Genomic DNA, 15861 nt, shown 5'->3' with positions numbered 1-15861 from the left:
TCTCACCCTGCACAAAAAATCAACTCAAAGTGGATCAAAGACAGGCACTAGCACAGAGACCCTGGGCCTAATGGAAGAAAAAGTAGGCTCAAGTCTTCACCATGTCAGCTTAGGAACTGACTTAGGAAGTCAACTTAACAAGACTCCTAAAGTGCAAGAAGTAAAATCAAGAACCAATAAATGGGATGGACTCAAACTAAAAAGCTTCTTCTCAGCAAAGGAAACAATCAATAATGTGGAGAGCCTACAAAATGGGAAAAAAATCTTTACCACATGCACCTCAGATAGAGCATTAATTTCCAGAATACATAAGAACTCAAATGTAAATCAAAACTGAGATTCCAATTCACCCCAGTCAGAATGACAAACATCAAGAATACAAGAAACAAAAAATGTTGGCGAGGATGTGGAGGGAAAAGCTACACTCAGACATTGCTAGTGTGACTGCAAATTGGTGTAATCACTATAGAAAGCAGTATGGAAATTTCCTAAGAAAACTTGGAAAGAAATCACCATTTGATCCAGTTATTACACTCCTTGGTCTATATCCAAAGGACTTACAATCACCATACTACAGTGATACAGCTTAATTCACAATAGCTAAATTATGGAACCAACCTAGGTGCCCTTCAACAGATGAACGGATAAAGAAATTGTGATAGATATTCCCAATGGAATATTGCTCAGTCTCAAAGAAGAATGAAATTATTTGCCAGTAAATACGAGGAAGTGGAGAATATTATGCTAAGTGTAATAAATCTATCCAAAGAACTAAAGGCCGAATGTTTTCTCTGTTACGTGGATGTTAATTCACAATGGGGGAGGGGACAGAGGTATTTTGGACTAGACAAAGGGAGTGAAGGGGGTGAGGGGATTTTGGGAGAGGAATGATAGTAGAATGAATCAGCCATTATTACCCCATGAGCATATATGATTACGTGACCTGTGTAACTCTATATAACATACAACCAGATGAATGAGAAGTTATACTCCACTTATGTATGATGTGTCAAATGCATTCTGTCATGTATAATTAATCAGAACAAATTAAAAATATGTAAAAATGGTTAAGATGATAAATTTTAAGTTATATATTTTATTATAAAAATTGTTTCAAAAGCTCAAATTGGGTTATGTTATACCATTAGCTTCCTTTACAAAATGTTTTGTATATTTTTTGTACCATCACATGTTCATCTTTTTCTTTTTTAGTGACTATTTACTAGTACAGTCATACCATTAATTATTAAACATGGCAATGAAAATATTTCCAATTTTTTTTCACAATTGCCAATCTCACTTCAACACTTATTCTCTGACCTTATCTTTCCATACTTGTTTAAGCCATTGCCTGAAATTTATTAAAAATTCTAAAGACTGTTCTTGCAAAAAGAAGTATCAGGGCAAGATAAGACAGTTATAAAATTCAATTTAAATTGCTGCCATTAATATTATTGAAGACCATACAAGTCTTATAGACTTTGATTCAGTGATTATATTTTAAGATAAATATTCAAAGGAAGAGAAATGCTACATCTTCGAAGATTCTACATCTTTGAAACAATCTTTATAAAATACATATAACTTAAAATTTATCATCTTAACCATTTTTATATATTTTTTAATTTGTTTTTAAATGGCACTGGGGGGCTAGGGATGTGGCTCAAGTGGTTGCGCGCTCGCCTGGCATGCGTGCGGCCCGGGTTCAATCCTCATCACCACATACAAAACAAAGATGTTGTGTCCGCCAATAACTAAAAAATAAATATTAAAATTCTCTCTCTCTCTCTCTCCCCCTCTTCCTCTCCCTCACTCTTTAAAAAAAATGGGGATTGAACCCAGAAGAACCTGACACTGAGCTACTTCCCTACTTTCTTTCTTTTTTTTTTTTTTTTTGAGACAGGGTCTCATTAAGTTGCCCAAGCTGGCCTCAAACTTGCAATCCTCCTGCTTCAAGCCTCCTGAGTAGCTGGGATGAGAGGTATTACAAATCACGTCTAGATACAGTTCTGTTATTATCTCTTAACACCAAAAAATAAATAAATAAAAATAATCTAACTGCCAATTAATAAAGAAATTAAAAGGAAATCAAGTAACACCTCTATGGATATAAATGGTAATTAGGAAGATCATTAAATAGGTTTACTATTCACAATCAAAATATACACATAAAAACTTTAACTAAGCTATAATCCAGAAATTGTGATCAAGTAGCTGGCTCAGGGTCCTAAACAACATCCCAGAGAGATGTTTTATGTGTACAACTGTGAAATTAGAATTTGAATATCTTTAGGCATGGGGAAAATTCTCATTCACTGCAGTCTACATTACCTTTTAATACTTTATAACCAATGCTTCACCTATTCAGGAATCTGCATTTTTTAAAAAAACATACAATTGAACCCAGTGCTTTAGGCATGCTAGGCAAGCACTATACCACTAAGCTACATCACCAACTCAGAATCAGTGTTCTTTTTGGGGGGTGGTGAGGGGGAGGTACCAGGGATCGAAATCAGGGCACTTGACCACTAAGCTACATCCCCAGCCCCATTTTGTATTTTATTTAGAGACAGGTTTTCACTAAGTTGCTTAGCTCCTTGATTTTGCTTAGGCTGCCTTTGAACTCAAGATCCTCTTTCCTCAGCCTCCAGAGCCGCTGGGATTACAGGGGGTACACCACTGTGCCCAGCCAACAGCATTCTTGATCCCTGAACATGGACTAAAAGGGACTCAGAAAGGTAAACACTGATCTCCTGATTGCATTTTTCTTTTGGGAGAGGTAGTGCCTCCTCTTATTCTTAAACCAGTTTAGTTGATATGTATGACATAAGTGATATAGAAATATATAGTATGGTGATATTCCCCCCAGATTGGTTTTTAATGCCAATTTGGGCAGTCACAGACTAAAAGAAACTAAATTGTGAATTTACAATAGCACAGAAGAAACGTAGATGTTTTATTCACATACCCCAGATGCTATTCACACTTGTTTCACAAGCCTATGGTGTCACTCACCTAGTGACTTGCTTGTGGAAGTCTGTAAGTTGTTTGTGTGTCACTGTAACAGCTCCCACAGTTGTCTCCTTTGGCAAACCTTTCAAAGAATTCTCTAACCATCGACAAAAGGTCTGTATAAGGAAAAAGGATAAGAATCTTAAAAGGAGCCAGGGTTTACATGTCTGAGACTTTATAGGTATTAGCAAAACCCCACAGGTTTTCCTTAGCATTTTCCCCCTAGACTTGAAACAAGTAAAGGAATTAACAAAGCACTACCTTTATGCCCTCAAATGCTCTGGGTTGATATAGTCTGCAAATGCAAGCCTAGACTTCCCTTCAGAGGGGGAGCAGGCATGATTTCAGATGAAGTCCTTCTACACTTTGGAAGTGAAGCCTTTTCTATATAAGCCATTATTCTGTTTCTGTCATTAAACTTATACAATATTTAAAAAATTAAAAAGATGTCACAAAACTCCAGAGCCTATATAGAAAAAAATTCAAAATAAAATTTCAGATATAAGAAAGAGTAGGGACAAAATGTATACAAAATAAGTAAAGGGACGCAGTGCCTGGAAAGTGGCAGCAGTCAGGCCACTATCACCATGTCCTTGCAGGCTGATTTTGACAGGGTTGCAGAAGACATGAGGAAGCTGAAAACAGGACTAAATAATGAGGAACTGAAAGAATTCTATAGGCTTTACAAACAAGCTATAACTGGAAATGTTGACAGGAACATCTAGCAAAGCACTGTATAAAATGCAAGGTCAAATGAAAAGCTGGGAACCTCCAAACAGGGTTGTTGAAGGATGATTCTACTTCTTTTATTCTTTTGGTACTGGTGATTGACCCTAACTATGCTAGGTAAGCACTCTACCAATGAGCTATATCTCCAACCCAAGTATCTATACTTCTAAAGCAAAAATGCTGACAGAAAAATCTGGAATTCAGAATTAACAGATGAGACATTTTTCCTTTGGCTGGGCACAGTGGCGCATGCCTGTAGTCCCAATGGCCCAGGAGGCAGAGGCAAGAGGATCAACTGAAAGTTCAAAGCCAGCCTCAGCAACTTAGTGAGGCCCTAAGCAACTTAGCGAGACCTTGTTTCAAAATAAAATATAAAAAGGACTGGGGAATGTGGCTCATTGGTTAAGCACCCTTAGGTTCAATCCTGGGTACAAAAGAAAAAAAATTTTTTTCTTTCCTTTTGAAGACTTCAATAATAGTGTCATTGCCTAACATTTGGGGAGGAAATGGACTGTTAACTAACTCTAGGTATCATGTATATTTTTGCTATTAGCATGAACCAAAACACTTAATTAGGAGTAGGCTAAAACTACATAGTCACCTAAACTTTATATGCTTACACCAGGTGAATTTGCCCCAGGGTATGGATCAGGCAGGCCATCTATGGACTGAGACCTCTGAAACTACGAGCAACAAAATAAACGTTTCCTCCTTTAAATTTGGTCTTGTCAGGTCTTTTGGTCATGGCAGTGAAAAAGCTGACTAAAATAATGATTATTTCTTATTTTGGGTTGTTCTTCCACAATGAGTATTACAAGTGACATAAAAACAGTTTATTATAAACAAGTATACTAAGCAAGCAAGTCTGCATACATAACAATATGAATCCAGTGTCTTTGGATTTTAAAGTCATCCATTCATTTCTCTGTAAAATTGCCTACTTTCTGGGTTAGAAAAGCTCACTCTTATTGCTATTTAAAATGCTTTATTTATATCTGAGCAGTCTCTTTAAACCTTTCATAGGCACATAACTGTCTTACCCCACTTTCAAATTAAAAACTCAAAGACTTGTTCTGGGCTATTTTCTGTTTAACTGTTCTCCTTTGAGTCAGCTCTAATTTTTTTTTTTTTCCATCCCTTTCTTAAATGGGATATATGCTTGGTCATAGTTTTCAGCGATAAAATTATCTTTTTATATCTAACTTTTTAAACATCATATATTTCCATTCATGTTCATTTATAATCATAAGACAGGCACAAATGTAAACATTATAATATAAATGCTTAACAAACATAACTCTCCAAATGTTGCCTACAGAAAAGACAATACTTACTCAGAAAAAAATATAAGCAGTGGAAAAGGACTCAGTGGAAAAAATAGAAAACTAAACAAAAAGGAAAAAACTCAATAGCTAGCACAAATAGTCTTTTATTATCTTCCAATAAAGGCATTTAAAAAATTTGGTTGAAAACATTAAATTTACCTTACATGGGTATCCAACAAAGAAAGAGCAGAGAAGAAAGGGATTAGTTTATTCAACCTAAGAGAGAAAGCTGGTATGCCATCTTCTAGTGAAGGATTTATATATTCAATTTTGAAAAAGTTATATAAGAAACTGCTCAGGTCTGGGTGTGGTGGTACACACCTGTAATCCCAGTGACTTAGGAAGTTGAGGCAGGAGATGGTAAATTCAAGGCCAGCCTCAGTAACTTAGAAAGACCCTGCTTTAAAATAAAAAGAACTAGAGATATAGTTCAGTAGTAGAGTGCCCCTAGAATGAATGCCTAGGATTAAAAAAAAAAAAAAAAAAGCTTAGGAATGTAGATTTTATTTTGACACATGTCCTTAGATACAATATTAACCCAATTATAGGGTATACATAACCCAAACTTACATAAGTGTTCTTTTACAAAGTTGGAAATTGATGTTTATAGAAGAAAATAATTTTAAATTGCTTGATAATAAAGTGTCTATATAATAAAATGTTATAAGCATATAGATACCTGATTTCTGTTTCTCTCTAAACCTGCTATTCCCATTTTCTTCTGTAAGCACTTAAGTGTATGTTTGTAAATAAAGAACATTTTTGAAAAGTTTGACTTAGTTTAAGCAGAGTATGGGGGTTTTATTTCTTAAGAACTTTCAGAATTAAATTTGTTGGTCCCTGGGTGATGGGGGCAGTGTGTGTATCAAAGACTACTTTATGAAAACAGAAATATTATTGTATTAGATTGAAATAGAATATGTATACTGAACCAAGAGCAATGGGAATTACAGGGACCTTTATATTACTATCCATTACATATACATGGTTCTGGAAGACAGTTCACTTAGGTCAACTGTGTACTTTTCTAAAAAGCTTTTTTATCAATATTAAAAATATTAACCTGTGGTCAGTACTCAAATTACTTGGATATAACTGTATAATGCTCTGGCTAGATACACCAGTAAGAAATAATACAATTCCCCAAAGTGATTGAATATTGGAATAATCTGCAACTCACTATAACTGATACATGGGATCTCTTATGAGGGAAAAATTTCTTACTGGCTAGTCACATAGCTGAATTCAATGCTTTGTACTTACTTCTGGTAATACACAATATAAACCTCATGAGAGGTTTATTTAGACATAAATATGATAATAAGTTATTTTTCTTCTCTGGGCCCTTTCAACTACCAATTAAACTTAGCAATATGCCTAAATTTGGTTCTAAGGACATATGCAAAAGGGCTTGTTTCGAAGTTATGGTAGCCTTCAAGGAACCAAAGTCTATTAAGTTTAAGAATTAGGAGAATAGGTTGCTTATGAAAGAATCTTACCGGTCTGTCAACCTGCATGATCTCCCAGAGCACTTCAGCCACGTCTGGTAAAGTATAGGGGGGGAGACAAAAGCAACATGTATGGAGCAGCTGGCTTACAAGCTGCTGTCCAAGCTGGTTCATCACCTGTCCAATTAGTTCTTTTCGTAATTCAAAGTCTTCTTCATGCTGTAACAAAGCAGGAGTGTCAGATGACTGTGGTTCTAGTTTCCACTTTCCAAAAAACAAGAACTCACTCTCCATTAGTCTACTAAGTACTCTTTACCATGGAAAAAAATATATACATTATGTGACAGCTGAATTCATAATGACCATTAAATGTTTTGCATTAGGATGAAAATATGAGTTTAATATGAGGGAAATGGAGTCATAGGTATCTGTTGAGATTAATATTAATGATTTGATTTTTCAGGATTAGAAGGCAGAAGAGAAACAATGGTTAAGAATTAAGATTAGCATTTTTTCCCCCGTGAAAAGTAACTCATGTTCTTGTTTTCATCTCCCTGTCTTGTTCCTTGCTTATTTCCTTTTAAAATAAACCTTGATTACTTTTTACTTATTAGTTCATTCACATATTTCTTCTTTACTTTCAATCCTACTCAACATCTAGACAAATTTACCTTTGAAAATCTTGTGAACCACTTCACTACATAGCCAAACAGGTTTATTCATTGTCTACTAGCATACTTCGTGCTATTCTGACTTTTCCTGATCACAGTTTATATACCAATTAGACTATCCTCCTCTCTAATCCATCAAAGTTCTATCTCTATCTTATGGCTTTAAATTTCTTCTTTTTAAGACAGTTACCCCAACTAATTTCTGTCCAGAACCTTCCCTATTCTGACTCATAGCAATCATGACTTTTATCACTCATCTCTATGTCTATTTATCTCTTCAACTAGACACCAAATATTTTGGAAACAGGGACAGTTTTAGACTGCTTTGTCTACAAGATGCCTAAGGCACAGCTGCCTTAGATCTGGAGTTAATAATCCAGGGGGTGAATGATCAACTATGATATATGTCTGGTAATACAGATCAAATATGGACCTACTAGCATACTGGTTTTCCCCTAAAAAGTGAGGAAGAGATGATAATCTGTTAAGTAGGAAAGGTACAATGTTTATACTTACATCATTGGCTACCCCTGTATGGATGAGGTCTCGTAGGAACCTCATGACACTACAATTGGCATCCCGGTGATCCAGGGTAGTAGAGGCAATGGCCCACTGTAAGATTGGGATGACTACTTGGCTCCTCAGTAAGGTGACAGGGCTACGCTGAATAAACCTGTTATGGAAAGAGAGGCTGGATATAATAAATGACAAGATTAGGCTACAAAAAAGCAAGCAGGGTAAAGGATAAAAAACCATGAAGATACCAAAAAGATCAACTATTGCTATAATTGTAGGGAGGAAGGAATAAACACAGCACAGAAGATTTTTAGGCAGTGAAAATGATATAATGGTGGATAGTTTTGTTAAAACTCACAAAATGGGTACACCAAAAGTAAACCCTAATGTAAACTATGAACTTTGGGCAATGATGTGTGAATGCAGGTTCACCAATTATAACAAATGGCCCACTCTAGAGGGGAATGCTGATAACAGAGGAGGCTATGTTTGCTTGTTTGGGACAGAGAAACTGGAGGAATATGGGAATTCTATACTTAGTTTACTCAGTTTTGCTGTGAACCTAAAACTGCTCTTTAAAAAATATTTATTGGAAACAAAAAGGCAAGAAAGGGACCATATTTTAGATTAGCATATGAAAAGATATGTTGCCAAACTCAATTTCCAATTAAGACTTTCAAGTAGCTTCAAAGATCAGTCCAAAAGAGCCTCAACACATTAGAATAGCATTTCCCAAACTATATTCTACAGAACACCAGTTTCCAGGATGTCAATAAGAATTCCTCAAAAACAAGTTGTGTGTTCAATTTGGTTGGAAAATGCTGAATTTTTAAAGTAGTTTTGCTTGAGTTTTGTTTTAAATTACCACAAGATTTTACCAATTGTTTGTGAGACGGTGGTCTCACTAAATTTCCCAGGTTGATCTTAAACTTGAGATTCCCCTACCCAAGTCTCCCAAGTATTACATGTGTGCACCCACCATCCAGATTATGGAAGATGAGAAGTATCAAGTAGAAATACATATATATATTTTTTGCCATGCTAGGGATTGAACCCAGGGCCTCACACAATCTAGGCAAGCATTCTACCACTTAGCTATATTTCCTCATCTCCTGTTCTTTCAGATTCTTTATTGTACAGGAAGAATTTTTTTTTAAGAATACAGTATGTTCTGAATTTACTTCACCACATGCAAAGAGTTTTCCAAGAAAGATATCCTGGTGAAACAGAGGTTGACTGCCTATCCAATAATTCTTTTATCAATTCACAAATAAGGTTTTGTTTTGTTTTTTAAACCTGTCCAAAAACCAACAAAAGCAGTATTCTATATTCAATTCTAAGATGAAATAGTCAAGTCAATAAGACTTCAAATTTTCACTGGTACAATAATTTAAATAGTGGGGCTGAGTGGTAGAGTGCATGCTTAATATGTATGAATTCTTAGGTTCAATCCCGAGCATCTCAAAGTTTTCTTAAAAAATGCACTTAAATTTGTTCACTGACTTGGTTCAAATTCCTTAGCAAAGGACCAAGAAGGAATTCAATCAGAAGGTCAGCAACAATGTTGTCAGTGCTATTGGTAAAAGAAATTTAATGGATAGGAGTGATAGTAGCCTGGTGAGGGTAGAGCTGGACTAGTAACTTCTAAGGCATTTTAAAATCTTAGGAATTCTTTGTTCTGAGATATGATTAAATCTGAAGGATGTTAACCTTCTCAAGGAAAAAGCTGGGATGAAGCATGAAATAATCACAGCAGCATAAACACTATGAGGGTTGTAGAGATTATCTAGTCAAATGTTCATACCAGGCGCTTTTTTTTTTTTTTTTCGGGATGCTAGGAATTGAAACTAGGGGCCTCCACTGAGCTACACCACACAACCCATACCAAGCACATTTGTGCTTTGTGCATGTTCTCTTCTTCATGGTAGGAACTCAGATATTTTTCTGCCTGCTCTCACCCAGTATATCCTCGTTAACCTCTAGGGATATACCAGTTCACAATTTACCTTTGGGTTATGAATCATTAATCTCTGTTCTCCAATGATCTCATTTTATAGAGAAGGAAATAACCAGGTGTCAGATGGCAAGATTAAGCAGAGATGGGGATGAGCAATTAATTAAAAAAAAAAAAAAAGTTTAGTTTGTTTTTCAGAAGGACTTGCCTGGTAGCTAGCCTGAACAGGTCATCTACAGTGTCAGGGTGGTTCTGGAGACCATTCTGCTGTTCCAGGAGTTGAAAGGTGGGGATGCACAGTGCCTAGATTAGAACAGTGATTTTAAAAGAAATGCTTATAAAGCTACAGCATTCAGACTTGCCAAATATCACAACAAAGACAAAGGGAACAAAAAAGGGAAGCACAGGTGAGAAAAGAAAAAATTGTGATGAGAATCAGATCAGGGAAGCCAGGTGTTATGAAGCATGCCTATAATCCCAGTGACTTGGAAGACCCAGGCAGGAGGACTGCAAGTTCAAGGCCAGCCTCAGCATTTGACAAGGCTCTGTGGCCATGTAGTTTAGTGGTAAAGCCCCTGTACTAAGTTCAATCCCCACTACTAAGGGGAAAAAAGAGAGAGAGAGAGAGAAAGAGGTGGGGTGGGGTAGATGGGATATGAACCAGTAAAAGCAAGAGAAAAAAATTTTCTGATTGAAACTGTTTCCACACATGAAATCTACATTTCAGAAGAGGTAAAAGGTATAGATTTCAGTTCATAAAACCAGAAAAATGTCATCTCAAAGTTTTATAAGTTTCTGAAAGCAAAGACACTATTTATAAATGTGAGCTAGGGAGTAGATGAAGTTTTCATAACAACCCTGAAATGTCAATTTTATGTGAAATATCATCTTGGGAAAAGGAGTCGCACACTTTAATTCCCTTATCTATTGCTCCCGGGTGACTAGAAAGGAGGAAAAAGTAGTATATTAGAGGCATTTTCCAACACTTGCTATGAACTCCAAAACTCTCTCTGTTGCAAAATAAACTAGTTAATTGGCTATTCCAGGCAATAAATTAAATATACAATTATGTTTGAGTTTGGAAAGCCTATGCTCTCCCACTCCCCTGAAAAAAACTCCACTCTATCACAGGAAAACATAAATCACGCAATACTATTTATAATGATTATTATACTCATGTAGCCAAGTTTGCTCGCTTGCTTTTTCTTTCTGCCAATCTCATCTGTACAGAAAACAAGGAGCAAGTTTCTATATTCCTGTTATGAGGAAATCAACATGCATAGAGGGGAAAACATAAAGCAAAGAAATAAAGACATAGTGAAGAATACAATGCTTGGCTTTTAGGTCCTCTAGGCCTGATGCATCTGCTGTGCCAAGGAAACACATACCTGGAGCATGTCTAGAAGTCCCTGCCGACAGCCTTCTTCCATGCCATACTCATCAACAAGGATACTGCCAAGGTACAGGAAACAGGAATGCTGATGTACATGGTATACATTCACCATCTGCCAACAGAAAAAAATTCATCAGTTTTGCAAAGGGTGGTGGGGCACACCTGTAATCTCACTTACAAGAGACTGAGGCAGGAAGATACCAAGTTTGAGGCTATCCTTGGCAACTTAGGAAGACCTTGTCTCAAAATAAAAAATTTAAAAGGGCTGAGGATTATAGCTCAGTAGCACAGAGTACTGTCGACCCCCAGGATTAATTTTTTTAAAAAATTAATTAAAATCTTTACCCTTCAAAAAGTATCAACTTAGGTAGCTATTTTCCAGGAAGCAACTGAGAGACAGATTGGTCTCTTTAAGGCAATATAGTAAACCCAGGCCCCAATTTCTCCATAATTTTCAAGTTCTCTATTTAAGAGTTCTTTCAAGCCTTTGATCTTTTATTTTGCTAAAACAATTTTATAAGAGAATTGTCCAATATTTCAAACTGGAAGCCATGAGGGCACTCACGTAATATTTGCAAAACTATAACAGTATGTGCTCAAATTTTATTTGCAATATCAACAAGTCTTATTTTTTTAAGACCATATATAAAACCACAATAGCAACAAAAATATCAAATGTCCTTATCTTGGAGAAGACAGTGAAAGAACTCTTTATTTTTATTTTGGGGACTGAATCCAGGGGCACTTTACCACTGAGCTACATGCTTAAGATGCAAAAACTGTTTAAGATTTTGAGTTGCTCTTAAACTCATCTATTTTACTTTTTAAGTAAAAAACTTATTTCCAATCAAGATATCTCAATTTCAACAAAATAAAATCTTAGTACAGGGGGTTGTGGCTCAGTTGTAGAGAGCATTTGCCTAGCAAATGCCTCTGGTGTGAGGCCCTGGGTTCGATCCTCAGCACCACAAAAAAAATAAACAAACAAAATAAAGGCATTGTGTCCATCTACAACTAAAAAAAAAATAAAATAAAACCTTAGTACAATATGTACATTTAAAATATTTGTTCAGGATTTTTTACTCGAGACACATTCACCCATTTAAAATGCCATTTGATCTTAGTATATAAATTCAACTATGAGCTTGGTGGGGGCTGAAGGATTTAGTAATTCTTCTATCAGCATATGCCATGGAATGAGCAAGCATAAGATGAGAGCTATGAATCTATTCAGTGTTACAGACTCAAAACTATATGCACTACTAATGAATGACTGAAATCAGGGGTTGGTCAACTTTTATTTTGAAGGGCCACACAGTAAAAAGTATAGGCCCTAACAGGCTGTTCAGTCTTCTAACAACTTACCCATATAGCGCGCGCGCACACACACACACACACACACACAAAGTCAATAGATAATACTCAAAATGTGGTACACTGGCAAAGTTTATGGCCCTGCTTTGAGGTTAACATAAATACAAATTACTTAGTGATGTAAGCTGAGGCATCTCATATATTGTAGTTCTAGAAGTGAGTACTTCATACAGAAAGTCTTGCTATCATATTGACTTTAAGGATAAAAATAAATAAAATTCATTTTAAACAAATAAGAGATATATGTGAACAACAAACTGTGGTCTACAAAATATCTTTGGGCCAAGAAATAGCAAAGTTTGACTTGCTACAGTTTTTCCCCAAGGAAATTAATCTGTAAGTGCTTAGCTTTGGTATATAAGGGCTGAGCATGACTCATTCTCTTCACATAATTTCACACTGGAATGTAGTCAGACTACAATTATACAAAAGAGATTACAAGTTGTTTTCCTTATAGGCAACATATCTACCACAGGCACTTATTTCTTTCAAATATTTTTCAGTTTGCACTTAATAAATTGAGAGCATTGTGGCAGTAAAACTTTTGATCTAAAGGGTCTTATTTCAAATTCTGTGCATTTAACATTCTGCTTTTGTGGAGAACTTACCTGTGTGACTAGTGGTTGCAGCAGGGCTGCAGAACCTTTGCCTACACAGCGAACAGCAAAGCGAAGGCACCTGCAACAACGCTCTACAATCCGATTATCAGCCCGGTGTTTATTTAGAGTCTCGGATAAAACTGGCCATATCTGAGTCAAAAGAACACAAGAAAGAAAATAATCAACATCTAAAAGCTCAAATAGTGCTCCTATGATGGTACTATCTAATTTGGCTTTTAAATAATCTGGATAAAACTTTTTATAAAAATATACATGACCTGATTTTGGCCAGTGTAGCACACACATATGTGCATAGGTTCAACCCATTACCCATCAGTAAAACTTGATCTTTTCTTTTTCTTTTTTTCCTATTACTGGGAATTGAAATCAGAGCCTACCACATGCCAGGCAAGTCCTCTACCATCAAGCTATATCCCCAGCTCTTTTCATATTTTGAGACATGATCTCACTAAATTGCTCAGAATGGGCTCAAATTTGTAATCCTCCTGCCTGAGCCTCCCAAGTCTCTAGATTACAAGGTGTGTGCCACTGCACCCAGCTAATTTTTTTCTTTTTTGGCAGTACTGAGGATCGAACCTAACACTTCAAGCGTTCTACCAGTAAGTTACACTCCCAGTCCCTCAATTGCTTCTGAAGAGAAATAAAGTGATTCTGGACTTTTTTTGGGGGGAGCGGGGACTGGGAATTGAACCCAGGGGCACTTTAACCATTGAGCCACACCCCCAGCCACATCTATATTTTATTTAGAGACAGAGTCTTGCCGAGTTGCTGAGGCTGCCTTTGAACTTGTAATCCGCCTGTCTTAGCCTTACCAATCACTAGGATTATAGGCATATGCCACCACAGCTCATAGTGATTCTTTAGGAAGAATATGTTTTGTTTTGTTTTTTCCTTTGGTGTGTGTATGTGGTGGTGGGGATTGATTGAACTGAGGCTCTTGTACATGCTAGGCAAATGTTCTTCATTGAGCTACACCCCCAGCCCAACAACATGTCTAACTTTACTAAAATGCAGATTGCAATTTCCTAAATTAAAACCTTCTTCAACCTTCTTGCATGAGAATGAAAAGAATGGGTTACAGAGGAAGAGATGTTTAAGTAGTTTTAGGAAGGCAGAAGACCTTGAACAGAAGACTGGTATTAAGGAAACAGCATAATTTGATTAACAATAAGGATATTTAAGATTTATATAATCCCCCTCGAGTCTGAAGCTCACTCCTCACAACTATGACTCCTGATTTTCACATTTTCCTCGGTGAACAAAAGTATAAGGGAAATATGTTTTCAACAGGGGAACTGAAGCCACTAGCTTTGTCAAAAACATTGTGCTAAGATTTATCAGTCCTCCTAGAAATTCTAGGAATCACACACAGTTAAATCTCTATTTCTTCTTTGGCCTTTCAGTGTTATTTCCCCATAGCTGGCTTTGTTATCCAATCTAAAATTAAAAGTATCTGGGTGGGGCTTAGGATACAGCTCAGTTGGTAGAGTTCTTGTCTTACATGTACAAGGCCCTGGATTCAATCCCTAGCACCACAATTTAAAAAAAAAAAAAAGTATTTGGATGACTCTGTTCCTCATTTCACTGCAATTGGAACCCTACAAACAAATTTAATATCCTTATGAATTTAGAAGACAATACCTTATTAACCCAGTTACCCAAAGCCTTGAAAGAACAGAAGAAACCTTTGAAAGGAACACAAGAAAGCCTTGATTCCATAGGCATCCGTTAATACTTACTTCCTGTATGACTTTTTGGCATGGATGAGTCTGTCCATTTTCCACAATGGGATTGGTATGTCTGAGAAAAGAAAAGGGTCCAAAATTGTTAAAGGAGAATAATTTTGCTGAGGACCCAGAGCCTTTTCCCTGTTTGCTTACTTAGTATATCTTTCTTTCAAATGAAGAAAACCAGATAATACACTCATTTACTTATATCAACACCTTTCCCTCCTATTCCTTTCACACCAAAAAAGCACACTTTAAAACCATATTATCATTTTTTAATTTTTTTTATTTTTAGTTGTAGTTGGACACAATACCTTTATTTATTTATTTTTATGTGGTGCTGAGGATCGAACCCAGGGCTTCGTATGTGCTAGACGAGTGCTCTACCACTGAGCCTGAGCCACAACCCCAGCCCCATATTCTCATTTTTTACCACCACTATGCCACTTCCACTATAACGTTCAAATTCTATTCTAACTCTGGTTACTAGGGATATGGGGCACTACTTCTACCTTTTCCATAAATTAATAATAAAAATATACACAAGCGGGCTGGGGATATGGCTCAAGTGGTAGCGGCTCGCCTGGCATGCGTGCGGCCCGGGTTCGATCCTCAGCACCACATACAAACAAAGATGTTATGTCCACCGAAAACTAAAAATAAATAAATAAATATTTAAAAAATATATATATATATACACAAGCTGTTTGAATCTACCACGAAAAACTGAGTGCTGCTAGCATTAAAAGACAAAAAAAAATCTTTAGGCCTTGTTGTCTATCAGAAATGTTTCTTGTAATTCTATTCTGAACCCAATGATAAACAATACAGATCCACCTGTAAGTCAAATCCAACTCTTCTATTTCTGGAGTCCACTAATTTGAAGAAAAACAAGGGAGAAAAAAACTGCAGGATTACTAACTCCATACTACTCTTTAAAATTTTAAATATTTTTCCTTTTGCAATACTGGGGGGATTAAACCCAAGGTCTTGTACCTCCTAGGTGAGTACTCTACCACTGAGCTCCATCCTCAGCCCTATTCTTCGATTTTAAAAAACTCAAACACAACATAATAAAAATCTGATTTTCTT

General features: G+C 36.2%; 1 protein-coding gene across 1 annotated transcript in view; it reads right to left on the bottom strand.

Annotated features, from left to right (window-relative positions):
* The window catches only part of Tnpo3 (transportin 3), an 87953-nt gene that overhangs the window by 8935 nt on the left and 63157 nt on the right, over positions 1-15861 (bottom strand). The window contains exons 15-21 of the mRNA XM_026392774.2: positions 14782-14842; positions 13031-13171; positions 11044-11160; positions 9864-9958; positions 7702-7858; positions 6566-6733; positions 3016-3128 (exon numbers count right to left, since the gene is read on the bottom strand). Coding sequence (XP_026248559.2) covers positions 3016-3128; positions 6566-6733; positions 7702-7858; positions 9864-9958; positions 11044-11160; positions 13031-13171; positions 14782-14842 — 852 coding nt within the window. The remainder of the gene's footprint in view (positions 1-3015; positions 3129-6565; positions 6734-7701; positions 7859-9863; positions 9959-11043; positions 11161-13030; positions 13172-14781; positions 14843-15861) is intronic.

This window comes from Urocitellus parryii, chromosome 3, assembly GCF_045843805.1.
Source record: "Urocitellus parryii isolate mUroPar1 chromosome 3, mUroPar1.hap1, whole genome shotgun sequence".
In the NCBI taxonomy this organism is placed as follows: Eukaryota; Metazoa; Chordata; class Mammalia; order Rodentia; family Sciuridae; genus Urocitellus; species Urocitellus parryii.
The sequence above is the reverse complement of the archived record's forward strand: the minus strand, read 5'-3'. Positions and strand labels throughout refer to the sequence as shown.